We start from the raw sequence: 22,452 nt of genomic DNA on the forward strand, positions 1-22,452 counted from the left end.
GAGCGGGACAGGACAGGACAGGAGTATTTTTGTGGGAGCGGGACGGGACAGGAGTATTTTTGTGGGTCCGGGATGGGACAAGAGTATTTTTGTGGGAGCGGGACAGAACAGGAGTATTTTTGTGGGAGCGGGTCAGGACAAAGTGAAAATCCACTCCCGTGTCAACCTTTAGTGTGGACTGTGTGGTTTGGACATTAGCTCACCATCTTTCCACCACCATCTCTCTCTCTGTCTCTGTCCCTGTGCCTCTCTCGCCCTCCGGTGCTGTGGATCCTCAGGAGCTGCTGGGCATCATGAATGGCCTGGGTGACCACATCACCATCTCCAAGGAAACCTAAAGACAAACACAGGACGTGAAAGAGCAGAAGAACGAAAATGAAGAACAGGGTGGTGATGATGATGATGATGATGAAGACAGAGGAGGTAAAGCATTAGAGGCAGCTCTCCTCCTCGAAACACATCCCAGCTATCAACACTAGCTAAGTTTCAAGGTGGAAAGTTCAAGATTGGAATACCTAAAATTAAAAAAACAATTCATTCATGTATTTTCACAGCAAGTATAACTCCAAAACATTGCATAGTGATGCTGGTGGTAAGAAACTCCACAGGTCCCTTTGGTGGTCCGAGAGGAGGCGCCCTGTTACCATGACAAACCAGAAACCCAAATGTGATTCAAGCATCTTAGAGGAGCTGTGAGGATACAACACTTATTTCCCCTTGCGGGATCTCAGATTCACACTTTCTTTCACAGAACTTTAACTGTCAGCATATCTTACTGAGGGCAGATCGTGACGGGCTGTGGGATACTTCTCTGTGGAGGTCTCTGGGCCTGTAGGCCCCCTGCAGAGCCAGCGATCCCATGTCCAGGCTCTGCGGACTGGGGGTTTTCCCTAGCTCCAGTCCCTTTGGCTTGGAGGTCAGGTTCAAGGGCTGACTGGCTTCCTAAACACACAGTGAGAGCAGATGAGCAGGGGTGGGGCCACTCACACACATTCAGGCTTAACCGCAGAGGGCGGGGGTGTGCATGTATTCCAGTTATGCATGGCAGATTTGGCATGTCGGAGCGCATCTGTCACACCTGTGTAGCTTCTCTGCTCTTTTGTTTTCATGTTCACCTCATCCTGTCTGCTCTTTGTGTATTTAAGCTGCGTTGGTCTATCGCTACTTGGGAACCAGCCATGCAAATACAGTTCACACTACATACACACACATGCAGCAACTCACACACACCTATAGCACACACATTAAACTTTGAACAGAGGGTGTGGTGTGTTCAATAAGCTTTTTCAGCCTCCCAAGAACCAGAACAATACATTATCTGTTTAATCTGGAGGCTTGAATCCCACACACACACAGACATACAGTATCTAGTATATATACAGACACACTGTCAGTAAACAAACAAAGTGCCATAATTCAGTGTTGTCACATTTGGAAGATATAATGTAGGTGTATGTAAAGGACTTGGGACATTTAGGAAGTGGCAGACACACAATAAAAAATGTATACACACAATGTACCTGTCGGAAGGAACCACTGCTCCTCTTGACAGGGGTGGGGTGATGGTTCTGCAGCAGCTGCATGGGATAGTCCACGGCTGTGAAAGGTGTAACATGCTCGGTATGAATCGACTCATCATTACTGAATCATCAGACTTTATTCAAACGTACTGAATGAGACTCAGACTCACAGCAGTAGCATCAAAGAGAGTGTGGTTCAAAGTCTGCTGTGTGGTGACTATTAGAGTTCGCTAGCTTGCAGGATGTGACTTTGATTGCAGCTCACATTTGACTAAAGGAAGCCTGCCTTTTGTTTCTTACAGCATACTCATAGTTTCTTTAGCATTTTTACACATGCACATATTTAGTTACCTTTGCTAGTTTAGTAATTTTGTGTGCATTTGCTTTTGGTATGCGTGCTGAGGCAAGTGCCTGTCTCGTCAGGCATCAGTACAAGATGGCTTTTTATTGAGAACATGAACAAATAAGGCTTCATCACAAGGCCTCTGCCTCAGACAACAATCCTCCAATTCAGACTGCATTTGGTCACCTATGTATAAAAACTGCCCCAATAACAACAAAACGTTGAGAACAAAGTTCAACTTCCTGTGTTCAACATGAACACCAACCTGCACGATGGAAAAACACATGATCCACGCATCAAAGTATATCTCAATCGCAGGAATTTGTTTTTTGAGTAAATCTAAACTTTACCTCTTTTACCTGAGGAGGAAATGGAAATGAAATAGTTTCTTGTTTTGCTTAACCTCTTCAAGTTCCCTGTGTTCTTCCTTTAACAGAATGGTTTTAATGACTCTGTGTCACAGAAGTCTGGTCCTTCAAAGCGAAGCTGCCCAGGAGAGACCTTTGAGTACCGAAAGTCTTCTTTGACCACAGATCTCAGAGATACTGCTGTGGCTTTTATCTTTCTATTATGGTTATGAACAGTACGTTGGAGTTGGAATTTCAAACAAATTGTAACCAATTTCCATTATCATCCATAAAATGAGCAACAGCCCAAATCCCTTTGCAACATGTATCTGTTGTTCCACGCTGGCGTATAATGTGCTGTGAAGTTATGTTTATATATTCATTTCCAACCGAGGAGGCATTCACACCCCTGTCTTCATCGTTCTGAACCACGTCCTTCTTCCTCACATGCTGAAATTTTTTCTTCATATGAATGTAAAACTGACATTATTTGCTGATATGTGTGAGGAGAAGGCCAGGGCCAGTGAATGAGTCGTGATAAACTTTCCATTTTGGACAATAAACTCTCCCAAAGAGAATGACATCCTTCTGCAGCCATATTAGTCTTATTCAATATTCATATTGTCAGTTTAATCCTTGGACATAACTATCCCCAAATATTTAATTATTCTTGATCTTTATATTATATAATGTCTGCAGGGGAAGATCATGTAAAGTTCACATGTATCTAAATTCAGTTGTAGCCTGAAGCCTTTGTACATTGGTTAATAGAGGCTAGGGGAATTTGATTTTCATTTTTTTTAATAAGGTTGTATCATCTGCCAACTGACATAGTATTATCTTCCCAACACATTTAAACCATCAATGTTTTTGATCAGAAAAGATAACATCTCTGCAGCCATCATAAAGAATAATGGTGAGCTGCCACATCCTTGACATTTCCCTCTTAATCTCTTTTCTTGAACATGTGCCATGTCCTAGAGCTAGTGTCGTAAATCTCTCTCCAAATCCAGAGTAGCAAGCTTTCAGTATGAAAGCATGTTCAACAAATTCAAATGCTTTAAATATATATATATATATTATAGCTATAATCACCTTCCTTTCAAAAATCCTGATTGTGTCTCACTAATTACGGTCGAAATACCTTTCTGGTCTGAAAAAGTTTGAGAAAGACAGCTCTGATGGCCGATAACGAGTTTGGTTGTATTAATGAACATTGAACATTTAAATTAGATTGTTTTATTTTTTTTCAGAATATATTATGAGGTTTAGTTCTTCTTTTGACCGTATCAGTTAATTAACCACCAAACAAACAAGATTCTTCATCATTGATGCAAAAGAACCTACAAATCCAAGTCAGTTCCACAATGCACTTTAGCATGAGACTTGGATTGAAGATAAATGTCAACAAATGACGTGTTCCCCTTCACTCGAACTGGATTTCTTAAAACACTGCCAGCCATGAAGCCCATTCTGAAACAGAGAATGTTTTATCATAGCACTACAGATACCGTTCATAGAATTCACTGCTGAGCCAAAACAGGATGTGATTTGGTTTGGAAGTTCCCCCAAATCCATTGTCCAGTCAATGGTGATACAAAAGAGCAAACAAATAGAAGACACCACCCAAATGAAACGAAACATAGCTTCCAACTCCACCATATTGTCAAAAGAAAAGCCGAATGTCTGGCTAAAGCTGACCTCCAACACATCCCAGCAGTCCTTCTACCATTTTCCATTCATCTGTAAAAACATTCTGAAGCTCTCTCTCTCTCTCACACACACACACACAGAGACACACATTTGTTGAAATAAAGAAAGCAAATGAATGGTTATCCATAAATTCCACCTCCAGTGTTTTAAAGACTGGCCTTGTCTCTTTTAGGTTTGAAAAGATAGAGAAGACAAGGTCAGCCTCAAACACAGCTTTTAAGACTTGTGAAAGCAAGACTGCACAATGCTGTGGCTTTCAAAGCTGTGCCCTCTATAGCCTGCTAACTGTACAAGCATTGGTGTGAGAAAGGTACTATCAAGCATATTATTCAGCTCAAGTCTACGTTTGTGTCTCACTGTCGCTTTTCCGTTTTCTATAAAGTAGGCCTTGAGTTGAAGTGCATAAGAAGATGTTCCAACATGGACGGCAACTCATGGAGCTCATAAAAGCACCCAGTCATTGTTACATAGGCTGAGTCTTTCTTCCCAACAGGGAATGTGAGAACTGAAGAGCACCAAAGGCCTGCTGGAGTGAAACCCTGGAGGATTATCAAAAGACCCCATAGATAACCTAAGCCCATCAGAATCACTTCAGGTGCATGCAGATGCACAGTAGAGAAGTGGACTATGCTGTACTGTTCTGGGTTTAGACATTTCTCTGGAGGTTTTGATATTTTCTAAACTAAAATAAGGTGTGTTTAGATAGACGACAGCCCTGCCTGAAAAAAGCAGCCCCCTCATTCATTTTAATGAGGCCACTGCATTGGCACAGAGGGCTCCAGCACAAAAACACAAGGCTGTCCGACAAAAGAGCTGAACCAATGCTACGCTAGCTACCACTTCCTGGTAGACTACTTTGTGATGTAAAGGGAGTAATTCTACTATTTACTTGCGTAGGTTACGATGAAAGATGAAATAACTGTTGCTGTGATAACTTTCCAGAGTGCTGTGTTTGTGCCTTACAAATCTATCAAGGATCTACGTCTCACCCCGGCCTTCCTTGGTCGTATTCCATCAGGGTCAGGGTTATTTTGTAGCTCAACAAATCCACTGTACTTCTTCACCCTGATACTAATGTTAGCTGACTGGACCACTGAATTCCAGTACTAACAAACGAGCTGAAGAGAATAGTGGCAGAAGAAAATCGCTTTGTACTTCTCTTAACGGCTTTTTATTTCAAACCAAAAGGCACAATTCAAAATGTGTAGAGACCACTGCATATTGAGGATTGTATATGTTGTGTGTAATATTTATTTAATAAATTTAAATTCAAATTGACATTTATTTGATTTAATTATCTTTTTTTTATACATGGTTGCCATTCCAACAATGGGTTTCTGGTTTAATGGGAGCCAGCCCGGGGCTAGATGACTGACCTGGTTTGCAGGGGATTGGTTGCAGTGGCAAGGACATCTGGGGGTCAGAGGTGACCTGGAGGGGCTGAGTGTTGGGGTGGAAAGCCGGGATCATCACGTAGGGCATGTTCACCTGCTGGGACAAAAGCAGTACAAACACACCTTACAAAGAAGTTCTTGCCTCATTTGTCTGAAACATAGATTTCTGCAGTGAGAACTCCAACGCCATCGCTGCTGGCTGTGGTGTGTGAAGACGTAAAGGTCTTGAGAGGAGCTGACCTGGATCTGCTGCTGAAGCAGGTTGATCTTGTGCTGCTGCTGGATCAGCTGCTGCTGCTGTTTGGCGATCTGAGACAAAAAACATGCATGTATGTATGAGGAAACTGAAAAACGTTCATAAAGAATGAAACTGATCTCTCTCTCCATTTCGACCACAAGAACCTTTTTAGAAAGTCCTTTGCCTGCTCTTCAACTACAGGAACCAACAAAAGGTGACAGCTTCTAAAGTGGCTTCAATGAAAGTTGTGTCAAATTATTGAGTTTCTATTTAGTTAAATAAAGGCCTTTATTGGTTTCTACTGTATAGTTGTGTATAGTTATAGTTGTGTATAGTTAAAAAATATAAAAGTACTTAACAGAGCCTCTGTCTCGGCTTTCTGTTGTCTCGTCGTGTGCAATAGCAACATCTCAAACAAAGATCTGCTTTTAATTCCATCTGTCTGATTTGCCTAATGCTCATGCAACTTCATATGCAGCCAAAACACAAACACGCATGCACAGAAGGGACTTTTGGTTCCGGATTTGGTTCCTGGGATTCCTTTGTTTCCAGGTCTGTTTGGTCAGAAAGGCTCACTATAGTTTTCATCACCCCTGTCTGTTCAGTACAGTTTGAATAGACAGTGTGGAGACAGAAACGAGCTGTTTGTACAGTTTGACGAAAATGAAGGTAGATGCATGGATTCTGAGGTTCAGTGAGCGGTACCTGCTCCTGCTGTTGTCGAGCCAACTCCATCTGCTGCTGCTGTTTCTCCAGCAGCAGGGCGGCCATGTTTCTCTGCTCGGAGTGGGCTCCCAGCAGCTGCTCCCTCAGACCACTCAGCTGGTTGATCATCATCAGTAACTGGAGCTCCTTCTCTGCCACAGACTCGGGGGTACCTGGGGGGAAAGAAGGTCAGCTTTCTTTAAAAACAGCTTGAGCACTTATGAAATATAATATATTCACACTTGATTCTTATTCTGATTATGTTATTGCACATGTTGATACTTGTGTATATTCTATCAATGTCATATTTGTTTGATATCTTTATATTTTTATAGGTTTATGTGTATTGTTGTTGAGCAGCTAGTCGCCAAAAACAAATTCCTTGTATTTGTGAAAATAACTACGCAATAAATCTGATTTTGATTCTGATTCTCATGAATGACAGACTGTAGGAGCTTTCACACTGCCTTCTTTTCTGGGATTATTATGCCAATATGCCGGCTCGCTGCGCTGTATGAAAGGTACAGATACAAAAAGGGGCCTCCTGGTGATAATACATCTGGCTACGTCTTTCTCTCTCTCCAGATGTGTCTTTTTGTTTGTTTCTAACTTACTCTGATTTTACAAGGAATACAAGATGAAACCAACAATTGCGAGAGCAAAATGATCCAAAAGTGGTGTACCCAGTGACTGCAGCAGCCAGCTACTGCTGTGTGTAACAAGTGTTATATAACATGTTTCAATGAATCCAGCAGATGATGGTCATGGCAAATGAAAAAGGTAAAGCACGTATTTGCACAGTCTAACAATAATGTGAATATAAACGGTATAAAGTTGTTGGTAGTGTCTGAAAGCTGACCTTTCAGTTGTCCTGCCCCCACGGTGCTTTTATCCAGAAGTTTCTCCTTCCAGTCAGCATTCAGCAGCTTCTCAATGGTAGGCATTACTGTTAACAGGACACAACAGGTACTCAGCAGAACCATACTGGGCTGCACTAGATGGTGTGAAAAAATATTTTCTGTCAACTAAAATCCATCTGACACCAAACAACTCTCTCAGCCTCTCCTCTGCCTTCCTAATGGCTTTGATTGAAGAGGACATTTGAGGTGCCGAAGGGCAGAGGTTGTTTGTGCGTCTGAGAGAAGTTTTGAGTGTTTGAGTGGATCAATATTTGGACAGAGAACAATCCAAGGTCAGCTAGTGGAGAGAACTTAAGAAAAATTTAAGGCGAAGAGTGCAGGCTGGTGAAAGACTGGAGGGCAGGGAGCGACTCAGCGAGCAGCCTTTTACTTCGCATGTAAGGGATTGAACAAAATCACCCGAACACATTCAGGAACCAAAACAACACCCTCGCTTCACTAGACAAACCGTCACTTCTGCGCATCGATTTTCAGCAGACTGCATTGTTTAACTCTGAATAGCAGCAGAATGCAGTGCACTTAAACACATAAGATATGGAGTCGTCAAGTGTTGAAAGACTCCCACAGAAGGAAATTAAAAAGTTTTTTCCTTCAGAGGTTTGGCCACTGTATAGTGATATAGTGTAGAAACAACGTCCAGAACTACAACAATCAGTCTACCGCATAGCTAACGGTCGGCTCTAGCCTGATTGATAGGTCACCATGGTAACGACTTGTCAATCATAGATAATCCCGCCCTGAAACATACTCTGCTTTGTTTTAAAATAAATGGGACCATAATTTCATAAATGAACATCATTTTGTATTGAAGAAGACTTGAAACTAGCGACTGAGACCATAAACTCATCAGGAATGTGTTTACTGGGGTAATTATTCAGCTGAGAAGTAGGGTCATTTTCACATTATTTCTAATGGAGCCGGACATCTTTTTGCAACCAGAAGAGTCGCCCCCAGCTGGATTTTCAATAGAATGCAGGTTTCAGCTTCATATTGTAGACCGGAAACTTCCCGCTTGGTCTACATGCTAGCCATCTTAGTTTAGCATATTAGAATGCTTACATTTGCTAATTAGCGCTAAACACAAAGCTGCAAAGTATTGGGCAACCTGATGATGGCGCTACAGGAAAGTCAGGTCAGCAAAGTAACGTATCCTCTAGGGATCGTGAATATCTGTATTATATTCCACAGCAATCAAACCAATAGCTTCCATGATATTTTATTCCAAACGAAGAATGTCAACCTGCTATGGGACCATGTGACTGACCAACCGTAGAGCCACACCACTACTGTGTCTCAAACTATTCTAATGATTATGGCCATAATTATCCTTAGTATTTAAACATTTATCACAATTAGGAATCATAAATGAACAGGCCAGATGAAAGCAGACTTAGTTCACTGATGGATGTTTCAGCGCTGTGGAAACACTAGTAAGACTGTTGAGATTATTTTGTCAAAATATTCAAAACACTTTAACAAATTAACAGCGAGGTAGATTAGGCCCAATAAAAGGTAATGATCACGGAAGCTACACCTTCAGCTCCACAAAGGGGAGATGTTCGGTTTTCAGTCGCTAAAGGATCAATTTAGGACGGCTGAGTATGATTACTTGGCAGCTCTACCAACACGAGTCCTGACACTGCAGAGCAGAAGAAAGTTTTTGATCCACAGACCTTCCTTGAAGTTGGACTGTCCTTGTGGTCTGTCATGGATCCTGGCTTCCTTCTGTCCCACGGGGCTTTGTCTGTGAGGCAGTTCCTTACCTGGAGAGCCCTCCTGTCAGGGCACAGACAGAGACCATCAACTGACAAAGCCTCAGAGCAGGAAAAGGAAACATCCGTGACATCAGTGACATTTCCTACATTTCCCACAATGCCTGTCCATAACCTTTTTGCTCTGTCATGCCTTTTGTAGTATCCTTACCGAAGGGGAGCAGGAGAGCGGTGGGGTCAATTGGCGGGTCTCCAGTGGATGATTACCTGACCAATCACGTGAAGGAGACGCCTTAGAAGCTTCGGCATTGGTAATGACGCCCCCTCTTCCGCCGGACTCCTCCTGTTTTACTTTGACACCAACGCTCGCCATGCTGACATCCCCGCTGGAGAAGAGGTGCAGTGCTGGAGGGCTGGGCTCAACCATTCTGTTGAAAGACAAACACAGCACACAAAACTAGGTGTCATTTGGGTGTGGTGAGTTTTGGCCACGTGCCAGTTCTGATTGGGTGGATGACATCATTACAGCAAAGAGCAAAGAACAAGATCAGCAGGAAAGCACTGAGAACATCCACTTTACATCAGGTAAACCTCAGCAGCACGTTTCATTGAATCATCTACCATACTGACAAAATGAGAATGCAGCCCCTCTCCTGTATGTGCTCGTGTCCACGTCTGCGTGAAAAGAGGACCTCTGCAAGACCAACAGGTTAAAAGAACTTTCATGGTGCTGTGGGTGAGACGGTAACCAGACTGAGGGGCTACAGCCAGATGGCTCCGCGAGGCTTTGACCTACATGCTAAAGTTAGGTAGAGTGCTAGAGTCAGGTAGGCTCACCACTCTGCACCTAGTTAAGGTGGTGGTTAGCCTACCTGACTCTATTACTGTAGTGATGGATTTAGTGCTATGGAGATGAACATTATGCTGAATTTAAGAACTACACAGAGTCTGAACCAACAGCAAATTAAGCAGATCACACAACAGTGAGCTTTCTTACTAAAATATGATCAGACATATAAAGAAGAAATGAATTTCAAAAAAACAAAGATTTATCTTTAATATAAGCTGGTTTCAAAGAAATTGTAATTTGTAATAGAAATTTGTAATTAAATTTCAATTTTCTGTAATTTTTAATCATCCCAGTTCCAGAATGACTGCTGACTCCACGGTCTTCTCCCCACAGTGCTCATGATCAGTCCTCTTCACTCTCAGGGTCTCTCAGAGTCTGTTTCTGTACGGCTGTCCTGGGTCACTGCTGAAGTCAAGGTCAAGGGTCAGGTGCTGGTTGTGTTACCACTACCTGAAGTCCCAGCCAGGCTTATTGTCTAAGTGTGTGTGAGACGGTGAATAATAGGAGGTTACAGGGGAGGGAGACAGACAATGCCTCAGTGAGGAAGAAAGGACAGGTTGAGTGAGAGAGGTTTGAACGGCAGTGAACTTCAGGCTTGTGTGTATGTGTGTGTGTGTGTGTGTGTGTGTGTGTGTGTGTGTGTGTGTGTGTGTGTTATTTCCTAGCTCTGCTGCAGGAGGAAAGAAAAACACAGCAGACAGCAGAACAAAACAAACAGAACACACAAGGGCAAAAAGTGCACATATATATTAAGAGGCAGAAAAAAGCCATTGTTGGAACCAGGGAACAAAGGAAGCCAGGACAATGGGGGAGAGACTGACAAAAGCCGCCGGCCGCAGGAAACAGGCCGGATAACAATGCCAGCGGAATGTGCCGACCAACTCGGGAACACGGCAAAAAAATGTGGAGCGCCACCGTTCTGCGGAAAGCATAGTAATGATTAGAGCCCAACCCCACTTCACCCAGCTCCCCCAGCATGCACACTGTGATTCTGAACAAAGCCACCTGTCTGCCAGAGTCCAAGACTCCAGACCTCAGTGATGAATGTGCATGTGTGTGTAGAGCTGCACTAATAAAATACTGTTAGCACAAACAGAAAAGGCCACCTGATCTTACATCACACGACGTCTGCGGTCGCGTGGTCACTGTTGGAAATCTTCTCCACACAGGAAGTGGTGAGTCAGTGGATCATGTAGTGATCATGTAGAAATGTGGACTGTACGAAGCACAGACAGCTCAACACAGTCAACCTGTTGATCTCCTGTGCTGACCCAGTCTGAGGATTTAAGGTGCAGTAAATAGTTCTATTAACAGTCTTTGTTTCTCACCAAACCACATGTAGCATGTTGAGGCCCAACAATTATCCTTTAGTAATGAATGTTCAGTGCATTTCCTTCCTCAGATGCAAATCTGCATTGTTTACACATGTTTGCTAGCTAGCCCTGTTCTTCCTGTCCAGAAACCAGGTGTGCACCTTTACCAATAAGGCCAGCCACATTAACTGAGCAGCTTGGTCCTGCAACCAGTAACATGAAAAGGCATAATACTGTTGTTACTGCATTTCAACACAAAGCCACCTGTCTGCCAGAGCACTAAACCTGCGTGAATGTGTGTGTGTGTGTGTGCGTGCGTGTGTATGTATTCAAACTGAATCTTAATAAAACCCTTTCACACAGCTGATGGTAAGTAAAAAGCCCTGCAGCACATTAAACACAGCTGCACGTGGGGGAACAACAACACTAAAACTCATTTGATACCACCTGCTTGACTACTGTTGACTTTGAACATAATATCACACTTGTGTGTGTGTGTGTGTGTGTGTGTGTGTGTGTGTGTGTGTGTGTGTATTTGGGCCAAATTCTTGTTTTCAGGTGACACTGAAATCAAATTGAAACCAATTGAAAGAATCTGTTTGTGCACTAATGTTGTGTCCCATGCTTTGAGTGCTGTTTCCAACATGCTGATATCCGGCAGCCGTTGGAATAAAACACACATCTGTATCGGCCTAATCTTGTCTCACTGCTATTTTCAGGTGTGGTGTGTGGTTTTGTGAAGTGTTACGAAGGAATGAGGATGGAGTGATGACGATGGAAAGCTGGGAAACTGTTTAGCCAACACTGCAGCAGCCGCTGTTGGTATTCGTGAGGGGTTGATTTTATGATGGGGGAAGGTGAGGTGGGGGTGGGGCTGGCAGCAGCAACACACTGAGTTTTATCCCACGCTAAAAGTTATTCCCTCCACGTTCCACAGAGACTGGACTGTAGAGCTGCCACAGGTGGTTTTCATGCGCCTCTGCACAGACTGAGTGTGTGTGTGTGTCTGTGTGTGTCTGTGTGTGTGTGTCACCCAGTGCAGAGGTATGCACTGAATCTCAGTGACAGAGCTGTTGACAGCGAGGAATGTGTCAAGGTGCGTGTGATTTACAAGCTCGAACAATGCCTTCAGCGTCTTAGCAGAAACAATGCAGAGCAGTCAACATCACGGCTTCAGTATCATCTACTTAAACATACATTTAGTCTGTGTGCACTGACTGCACCCACATGGAACCTAGCATGTACGTGGTGTGTGTGTGTGTGAGTTGCATGATATGAATAGTATTGCCTTCTTATGAGGTTATCTGATTGAGGCCTGTTTTCAGACCACCTATCGTGTTGTTCACCACATGCCGCTGAGAAATCACAATAAAACAGACCTCAGAGCAGCTGTGAGCTAAACAAAATGACCACAAAACTACTAGTAGACCATTCTGCAACTGTTTTGTCACATTAACAAAATATAGAATTTAGTAAATGACTGACTGCAGTGGTGAGTTCAGCTCAAACAGGGAATAAACCATACAAGCAGGTGAGACTATTCCAATGCAAATCAGTTAGTTTGAGTCACTGAGCATCATTGAGCATGTTTTATAAAAAAAAACATTGGACCTGTTCCTATGAAATTATGAAAGTATATATAAATATATGAAAGTCAACTGACTAACAATGGATCAGACTACTACGTGTAATGTGAAAGGTGTCGCTCGCAGTGACAAACACACAGAGACTCAACTCTCCTTTCAGTATCTTTAGCTTGTTGCTTTTCAGACCCAGAAACTTTGCTGTTAGTAAAGAAAGTGGAAAGTAAAAAGGTTGGCGTGGACCAAAACAGCTAGAAGGAAGAAATATTGGTCGACTCAACACAACTCCAAATGAATGACATTTAGATTCTAACATACTATCCTGCGATGGAAACAGATTTTCTCCTCCTGTGGAATGTGTAACAGCAGTCACACAACTACAAAAAACAAAAACGATGACTACAACATCTGATGGAGGTCTGAGGACGAGTGATTGATAGAGATCCTTTCTCACACTGAAACGTCTTTGGCACATCAGCCAATAAGACTCTGCTGTGAAAAAACTTTGGAGTTATTGTTTAACTTTTAAATCTGGAAAATAGAACCTGAAACTATACGCATGGCTAGACACCACAGGAGCCTTTAAAGGGGCCCGTTGTGGCTGTGGTACTAGCTGAGATGGACAGAACTCCACTTGTCCTGAATGCGGCTGTCACAGCAGAGAGGGAGGCGATGGAGAATGACAGTGGACGGAGGGAACTGCACTCAGATAAAAATCAGCTCCTCTCCTTTGAGCGCCAAGAACACTGAAACCTTACACTTCCCACGACACAAGAATCACTTCAGTTACCCAACAAGCTGTAACACGTAAAAGCTAACATCTCCCCCGGGGGAATGGCAATGCACATCCCTTCTGTTGTTCTCCTTTTCTTTACTTCCTTTGTTTCCTTATTCTTTCTCTCAGAGTTTTTACTCTTCCTCCTCCCGACAGGAACAGCTTGTTGAGTTTATATCATCCTTGTCGGCTTCCAACTAGTGCCTGAGGCAGAGTAGCAGAGTGCAGCAAAGACAAAGTGCCAGAAGCCAGTCTCAGCAGGATAAAGCAACATCTAAAGAGGTTTATGCAGTGATAAACACATGAAGACATTCTCACTGTCAACCTGCGACTGACAGCTGTAATGCAGAAGGTTCCCTGCAGGAACATATCAAAGATAAAAACAGTCCTCAGTCAGCTAGCTCAGCATGCAAAAAGAGTAGAAGTTAATGTAAAATATCTCCCACCCAGATCTTTGCATCTGTGCACAGCCAGCTCTCTCAAACTCTGCCCCCGAGTGAGGAACATTTGCATTGATATTTCTCACATTGTGTCAGAGCTCTTATAGTAAGTTTCTAACCTGCTGTGCAGTCGTGTTAAGACAAGTGTCAACCGATGCATAAACAAATGTTTGGGAAATGTTTCACAGTTAGCAATATTTGCTTAGGAATGATAAAACAATCCGGCGTTCCATGCCAGCTAGTACCTGTCTGCTCACAGGGCCTGGCTCGGGCTGATCACAGCAAAAGCCTCCAGCAAACTCAACCATCACTGACAGACACTGCACCTCACATCTTTTGAACATATTATATGGGTTCTCTTGTCCTTTAATTGAAAATCTGTGAGGTATGTCGCTTTGCTTGGATTCTGATTGTCAGAAAAAAGGTAAGCAATACAGCTTTTCATGAAATCCAGAGCTTTGTGCAGAACTGCTGCCAAGACATGTCAGGTAAGGAAAAATGTAAAAAAGGATACTTGAAGTAAACAGTTTCAACATCTAAAAAAACACATTTAGAAGAACATATTTAGCACCCTCATCCCTCCAGCTGCACTGTAGTTTGCTGTACTGACCTGGTAGGGAGAGGTGGACGGGAGGAGATCCAACAGCACTCCCTGACTGGAACAGAGCTGCTGACACAAGCCATAGTGACTGGCCTTCTCTCACCAGTAACGCCTGTCTTTTCTACTCTTCTGGTACCTCTGACCCAGCCAACCCCTCCCACCCCCCTTCTCCTACCCCCAGCTCTCCTCTCAAGAGGGGAAGTACAAAGAGCCTCTTCAAATCCCACCGTACAGGGGCTTCATTTGCATAATTAGCATGTTGTTGCAGGTAACCGTCACTGCAGCCCCGACATGTGTGATACTGATCGAAACCCACCAACAGGTGTGATAACAGCATTCATTTATCAGCTTCAGATACTTTCTAGCAAATTGGCTTTATCCTCTGTTATGATTTCCTGGACCTGTGTCTGAAACTGGGTAAAGCAAGAGAGAGCCACAGCGCAAAGGCCAGGAAATACGGCAACATGTAGACAACAGAGTGAGAGAGAGCAGGCTCCATGTTACTGTTGTTTAATACCATTTTAACTGAGAAGTGAAAAACATGTCACATTTTAATCCAGCTGTAGTCACAGTACCTGGAGTATTACATCACTTATGTTTTACTTAAGTTGCACTAGCTGCCCCTGTGGCAGTATGACTATGACTGGGTACACACAGCTGCAGGAGATGTTTCATTAAGTCTGAAACACATTATCTTTGTAAGAATATGTCCAGTGATTACATTTTGCTGGATCACTCCTGTCATTTGTGAAGCTCTATCTGCCGTCCGCCATATTATCAACACTATATGTGACTGATGACCAGGTTACTTGAGTTAGTTGGGTGTGTTTGAGGTGTGTTACATGGAGCAAGGCAATTATTTTCCCATGGAAAGATCCCTAGCAATGCACACTGCTCTGGTTTGGCACCAGGTTTAGCTGTACAATGTTCCACCAAAGTCAACTTTGAACCCAAATGCGCTGACCACCAAGTTGCGGATCCAGTGGCAGTCTGGCTTTACCATCATGACAGGAGGCAGAAGTCATCATTTCACTGCAGAATGAGGAGAAATTAAAAACTGTGAAGTCTCTGAATTCCCAGTTATACACCTGTGTTTTGAGATCCTACCAGGACTTCTAAAGCATGTCCAAAGACATCTGAGAATATGAAATCAACAGTCTCACATTCTATGCCGAGTTCTGTACATTAATGAGCAACTGAGACCCAGTCGCCTGTGATGTGGGACACCTTTCTCTTGTCCCGTTTTGCTCATAGCAACAACTCTTTAACCAGACAGTGAAGAAGAATGAATGCTATAGTCCTTACGCCAACTAACTGAAAGTTGTAAACAACAAATACTGTCATGAGTTGTTTAAGATGTTAAAAACGTACTTGGCTGAACTACTGCAAGCCCAACATTTTAAAAATGCAGTTGTTGATAAAAACCAGAGATGTCAATTTAGTCCCAAATTCCTCTTCCATCAGTCTTACTGCAGCTGTCAAAGAGACTCCCCTCGCAAGTGACCAAAACAAAAACCCTCAAAATGCAAATTCCTGAACTTCAGCCATACACAGATTTGGACCCTGGATGCTGGATTTAGTTGCTTTTCCAACAGTTTACCTTGCTTTTATTGACACCACCTGACAGGCTTTTAGAGTTTAAAAAAAAAGCTTTTCAGTGAAATTTGAAGGCCTTCCAACAGAACACTTACTGATTACTCTTAAGAACACACTGATAGATGAAGTCTCAAAACAGTGTGTGTGTATGGGTTTGTTTGGAGTCTTGAATTTATTTTATTGGTAAGGTTGGTAGGATGTCCACACACACACACACACACACACACACACACACAGTTATCGTCCAAATCTTCCTTGCGTTGCTGACTGGGCCTCATTAGAGAATGAGCTCTCAGGACTGGAGACACAAAAGCCTTGCCCTCTTCTCCTTTTCTTCCCCTCTCTTCCTCTGTTCTCTTGGCCTTTTGATGTCAAGGGTGCTGAACCATATAGTGCAGAGTCCAAAGAATAAGCTCATCAAGAACACACACACAGTTATTGCTGTGTGTGTGTGTGTGTGTGTGTGTGTGTGTGTGTGTATGTGTGTGTGTGCGCACACGCTCAGAAACGAACACAGAGAGCTACAAGCCCAGATAAGGTGCTGTTGTTCTGTGGTTGCTGGTCAGTTCATTACACAAAGAGCAGTGTTGGGAGCTGCAGCACTGCGATTGAGTGATAGAGACATCACAAAGACTACATTTTACTCCCCTTTTCCTGCTGGAGTTCAGGGGCTGCCCCATAGAGACCCACCCACTGCACACACAACAACACACACTAAGGTCCAGCACATGTCTGTCTCACACTTTCCCTGTACCCAGCAGAAGAGGATACATAAGGAAATGACCCAATGTGGAATGAACAAATAGAGAGCGTGATGCTGATTCATGAACAGCCAGCGGCAATTCATTGATACGGACGTGGAACATTTTTGCCGTATTGTTTCTGATGAAAAGCTCTTTTGTGTTGTGATAGCAGCTGTAGTAAATTTGAGCAGGTAATTTAAAAGTCAAACATCAGGGGTTGTTCCTAAGTTACATGTTTGGGATGAATACAAGAACACGCAGTACTGCCCTGTGTTAATGCATGACCAGCGGCCAAACATGCAGACAACAAGTGTCTTATGTGTCAGATACACAAGGAAGAGGACAGCAACGCACTCTAGTTAAATTTAATAAAATTAGACACTGTTTTACAGGGGGGACAGGCAAAGCCACAGCATGAATGCTACAGCAGAGACGTCTCTTTGTTTTGTTCTCATCATTCTTAGCAGTACAGAGGGAGTGTGGAGCAGGAACATTCAGTATGATCAGTAAGAAAACCTAAAATCACACTGACCTTTGTAACAACACAATGATGTGTGATTCACTCTGTAATTCAAGAGGAGGATGGTCAATAAAAAAGCCTGAAAGGAATTGTTCATTTAATATTTCAGGATTGGGGGGAATTTAAAGAAGACTTCCCACAAGGCCAAGGCTGGGCGCCCAAAAGTTATCACGATAAAAAAATGTCATCTTATTCGATATTGATAATTATCAGGTCAAATCATTATTTCTTTCAAGTTTAGAGGCAGATTTTTGCTCCTAAGTGATAGTTGATGAAACCAGATGGTCAATTGTGGTTTTAAACTTTTCTTGGTCAGAAGAAACACTTGATACCAAACAGCGGATCCCTCCGGATTAAAAACTATTATGATTTTTAAAGAATCAACAAAAATGCATGAGTAAAGTTAAGCAAAATATTTTTTCCTCAACAAAATAAACATTTTCATTCAGTAGAAAAAATAAGTGCTAATTTGTTTGTTATTCAAATTAATTAAATCAAACACTTAGTGAACATTTATATTGTTTTTGAGGAAATTTATATTTTGATAATTATCATTGCTTTATTGCCCAGCCCTACCCAAAACCTTTTTACATTATAGACGATTAGGTCCTGGCTGAGGCTAGTCCAGGCATGGCCAAGTATCACGTCGTTTACTCCCACCAACGTCCAAACGTTTAATCCCACCCACAGTTAGTAATACTTCTACTAAGTGTTGCTCCTTCGTTAGCATGGACAAATGTGAGTTATCTTATTGTTGGAACTTGGAAGTGAAACGTGTCAGGTGCTCCTTTGCTCATCATTCGCAGCAACGGAGCACCACAGGGGACCGTGCTCTCTCCCGTCCTCTTCACCTTATACACATCTGACTTCCAGTATAACACCGGGCTCTGCCACATGCAGAAATACTCAGACGATACTGTGATAGTTGGCTGTATCAAGGATGGACAGGAGGAGGAGTACAGGAGCCTGGTAGAGGACTTCGTGAGGTGGTGCAGGACCAACCATCTGCAGCTGAACACCTCCAAGACCAAGGAGATGGTGGTGGACTTCAGAAGGAAGAAACCACATCTCCAACCTGTGTCCATCGAGGGGGTTGATGTAGAGGTGGTCAGGATTTACAAATATCTGGGGCTGCAGCTGGATGACAAGCTGGACTGGACAGAAAATGTGGACACTCTTCACAGGAAAGGGCAGAGCCGTCTGTACTTCCTGAGAAGACATCAACATCTGCGAAAAACTGCTGCAGATGTTTTACCAGTCTGTGGTGGCCAGCGTCCTCTTTTATGCTGTAGTTTGCCGGTCAACTGGACAGACTGGTGAGGAGAGCTGGCTCAGTGGTGGGCTCAGAGCTGGACTCTCTAGTGACAGTGGCAGAAAGAAGGACCCTGGACAAACTGTTGTCCATACTGGACAACGCTCACCACCCTCTGCACAGAGGAGTGTGTTCAGTGGCAGACTGCTGTCCCAGCCCAGCTCCACCAACAGACTTAAAAACTCTTTCGTCCCCCTGGCCATCAGACTGTACAACAGCTCCTAGTCATGGCAGGGAGGACAATAGACAAAAGAACAATTTCTACCTCCATCTGTACTCTTTACTTCCATCTGCACTCCATTTGCACTGTTTACTGTTTTTGCACTGTTTTACTGTGGCTACTGTGTTATAAGTTATTTTAATTTTAATTCTATTTTAATATAGGTTTAATGTATGTATGTTTCGTATGCTACTGGATACTTGAATTTCCCTCAGGATAAATAAAGTATATATCTATCTATCTATCTATTCTAAAATGAACTATTGGTATATAAAGACAGGTGGCCTAAAGTGAACCGGTTTTAGATTAGCAGGATGTGGGCGAACCATTAGCCATTTCAAAACTTGTTATGGAAGAAACCAACAGTTGACATCATGACACATTACTTGTGCTAGTGCCGCGTTAGTAAAGATTATGGGTGTCAAGCAATTTTCATGGTAACAAAGTGACTAATTAAAAATAGTTTAGTGCTGTAGCAGTGGTCTGAGTTCAGTCTAAGTTCACTCAGTAGCACACGCGTTCTTCTCTTATCATTGTGTGTGTATGTCTGTGGTTTTTGTGCTCAAGAAACATTTCACTAGCCATGTTTCCATCAATTCTTTTGCGCATTTTGAAGTATCGCATTAGAAAAGGTTGGTGGAAATGGCAAAATTTGAAAAATAAATCCTGAATTTTGCGAAATAGTCACTTGAGGTGGTTTTTGCCTCCGTTGAAAAACAGTTAATGCGCTAAATGGGAGATGGAAACACTTAATATAAGTTCTGCCGTAGCGAACAGGTAACTCACGTCTGATCTGTTTCCGCTGTCGGTGTCTTGTAGGATATTTCCATAACGTGCAGAGACATGGCTGGTAGCAACTTGCCTGCTTGAAACACATTCCTGGGGACCTCTCTCCGTTTTTCTAAGATCAATGGCCATCAGGTCCATGCGACTGGTTTTGTTTCTGGTTTGGAACCCATTCGTCTTGTTCATTACAGCCATGTGTAACGTCAACTACTGATGTACCGTAAAACTTTGAATAATAGCCTGGGCTTTTATTTGCTAAAATCACTAAATTGACCCTGCCTTTATTTGGGACAGGCGTCCATATGGGACAGGCCTTTAATTCTTTTTGCACAAAACTGAAACTACTATAAAACAGTTTATTTATTTCAAACAGAATAATACTTATATAAAAATGATCAAATAATATCAAATACACGTCATTTATTTGATCTAGCTCCGACAGACTGCTTATGGCTTTTATTTTGAAGGCAGCAACCTCACAAAAACAACAACACGGTGCAGGATGAGAGAAGTTAGCAGACAGAGAGCGATGGACTTCACATGACAGGATTCACAACTTGGATAAATTTTTCTGAAAAGCTGTTTTGATTCTTTTGATGGGTGGACCCTTACAGACTAAAGGAATATATTAAATAATTAAGGAACGGACACATTCGGGCTTAACGAGCGCTTCAAAGTTAACGTGAGTCAGCACTTTTCCCCCTTTTCCTCTCTTGTAGCCATGCAGGTTACACCGGTAAATCTAGAAGAATTAGACTTTCGGTCTTGTTGTTTCTGTTAAATGAACTTGACAGTGGTATTGTGGAGAATCTAACCGATCTAACAATGTTCAGCATGTCCATATTGACATATTGATCATACGTTTAAACATTAATATTTGTATTAACGATCTGAGCAGCTTAGAAGCAGCTAAAGCGGGCGACCCCGCAGGGTTTAAGAGGTTTTATACATCCAAAGAACTTCTATAAAAACCAGACCAGGCAGGCGTTTATTTGTCAAAATGTGTTCCCACACCAGGCCAGTAAAGGAGGTAGGTGGCTATTTGGGACTTGGCTATTAATTGAGGTTTTACAGTAACTACGCTCACCGTAGGTTTATTCGCTCCAAACCAGCTGATGAAAACGCACATATTTCGCATTTACTTTTTTTTTTCTTTTTTGCAAAATTTCAAAAGTCTGCTTGAAATTTGTATGACAATTAGATGGAAACATGGCTACTGAGGGTTTTCTTTTCTGTTAAAAGCACTTTGACCCTTAACAACACAAGGGTAAAACCACCTTACCGCTCCGTCGTCAGCATATCAGGGCGGAGGAGAGAAAGTTCTTTTCAGCTCTTTTCATTCAGTCACTGATGGATTTGTTGTAAACACTGTGTACGATTTTGATAAAAAGAAAAATCACAACTATTTATTAAAGAATAAGCAGGAAATGTTCTACTTTTACATTATTTTAATGCCCAAATAATTGCTTATTTTTAACATAACTTCAATCAAAGAGTGTGGCTGTTGGTGGCAGGATCTGAGTCATCTAGTCATCCTACCACAACTGCACTTTCCTCTGCGTTCTACCAACTGACTGTTTCTGTTGTGTGATTGAGTTTCTACAGAAGAGATACCTGCAGACAGCAGCAGCTTCACCCAGAGTCCGCTATGGTCTATTTATACAGTGTCATTGCTGCTGGTTATGAAGTGTTTGAGGTATTCTGTACATGCTGGAGATCCAGACACAACAGATCAACACAGACAGCAAACCAAATACAAAGCGTTACACTATCGCAGAGCATCCTACTGATCGGTCACATCTTATCTAATATCTAATATGAGATAGATATATATATATCTATGTATAAACTAATGTTGGGAAGTTAGCGTGCTGCAGATTAGGGAGGAACTCTTCTGTTGAGACCATAATAGACAATGTGTTGGTTTAGTTTCTCAGGGCTGGACACCGACCTGGCAGCAGGACTGAGGCAGGCTTTTGTCCCTGCTCTGAGGTCGATCCTCAGTCCACATTGGGGCCTGTTAGAAGCTGCTTTGCCGTCAGGCTCAGTGGTAATTCATTCCCCTATACAAAAAATAATTTCTCCAGTGATTACAGAGCTGCTTTACGCAGGGTGACGGTGAGGTGCACTGTGAAGGTAACATGAATGAAAATAGTTAGAACATCGAGCTTGATGTGGTAATAACTGAATCCTTATGGAAACCTGGTTAACGTTCTTGAACATATTCACTGGATGTCACTCATCCTGAAACAGATTATGCGTGTGCACATTACAAACCAAGCGGGAAACGGTTGGTGAACACTGCTCCACAGCGTACCTCTTAGAACAACTCCTTCCACCTGACAGCTTTTATTTCTTCTGATGCAAACAGAGTACTTTTTACTCCACTAAATTTTGGACAGCAAGTTACTCCATAGTAATATTACTTTACTTCTTAGTGGGTGATAAAATTGACTAATTACGTTACTACGTTATTACTTTCACTCGCACCCCCCTCCCTCCCCCCAAACAAAAGGTTTCTCCAGACTTTTTAACTAATATCATATTCATATTCAACAGCAGCAAGGAGTGTTTTTTACAAAAAGACAAAAAGACAAAAAGACAAAAAGGGGTGGCTGTGGCTCAGGAGGTAGAGCGGGTTGGCCGTTAATCGGAAGGTCGGCGGTTCAATCCCTGGTTGCGTGTCGAAGTGTCCTTGGGCAAGATACTGAACCCCGAATTGCCCCTGGCGGCTATTCCGCCAGTGTATGAGTGAGTGTGAATGTTAGTTTCCGTTTGAGCACTTAGGCTCAGTGTATGAATGTGTGTGACTGGTGGATGT

At 42.6% G+C, this 22,452-nt stretch overlaps 1 protein-coding gene across 1 annotated transcript in view; it reads right to left on the reverse strand.

Moving 5' to 3' along the window:
• LOC123956907 (transcription factor SOX-13-like) overlaps positions 1–22,452 on the reverse strand; it is a 47,433-nt gene that overhangs the window by 10,301 nt on the left and 14,680 nt on the right. The window contains exons 2-10 of the mRNA XM_046029443.1: positions 9,104–9,320; positions 8,854–8,956; positions 7,120–7,206; positions 6,261–6,433; positions 5,558–5,626; positions 5,300–5,414; positions 1,521–1,597; positions 777–942; positions 204–334 (exon numbers count right to left, since the gene is read on the reverse strand). Of these exons, the coding sequence (XP_045885399.1) occupies positions 204–334; positions 777–942; positions 1,521–1,597; positions 5,300–5,414; positions 5,558–5,626; positions 6,261–6,433; positions 7,120–7,206; positions 8,854–8,956; positions 9,104–9,319 (1,137 nt within the window). The 5' untranslated portion in view covers position 9,320. The remainder of the gene's footprint in view (positions 1–203; positions 335–776; positions 943–1,520; positions 1,598–5,299; positions 5,415–5,557; positions 5,627–6,260; positions 6,434–7,119; positions 7,207–8,853; positions 8,957–9,103; positions 9,321–22,452) is intronic.

The sequence above is a fragment of the Micropterus dolomieu genome, linkage group LG18, assembly GCF_021292245.1.
Source record: "Micropterus dolomieu isolate WLL.071019.BEF.003 ecotype Adirondacks linkage group LG18, ASM2129224v1, whole genome shotgun sequence".
NCBI lineage: Eukaryota > Metazoa > Chordata > Actinopteri > Centrarchiformes > Centrarchidae > Micropterus > Micropterus dolomieu.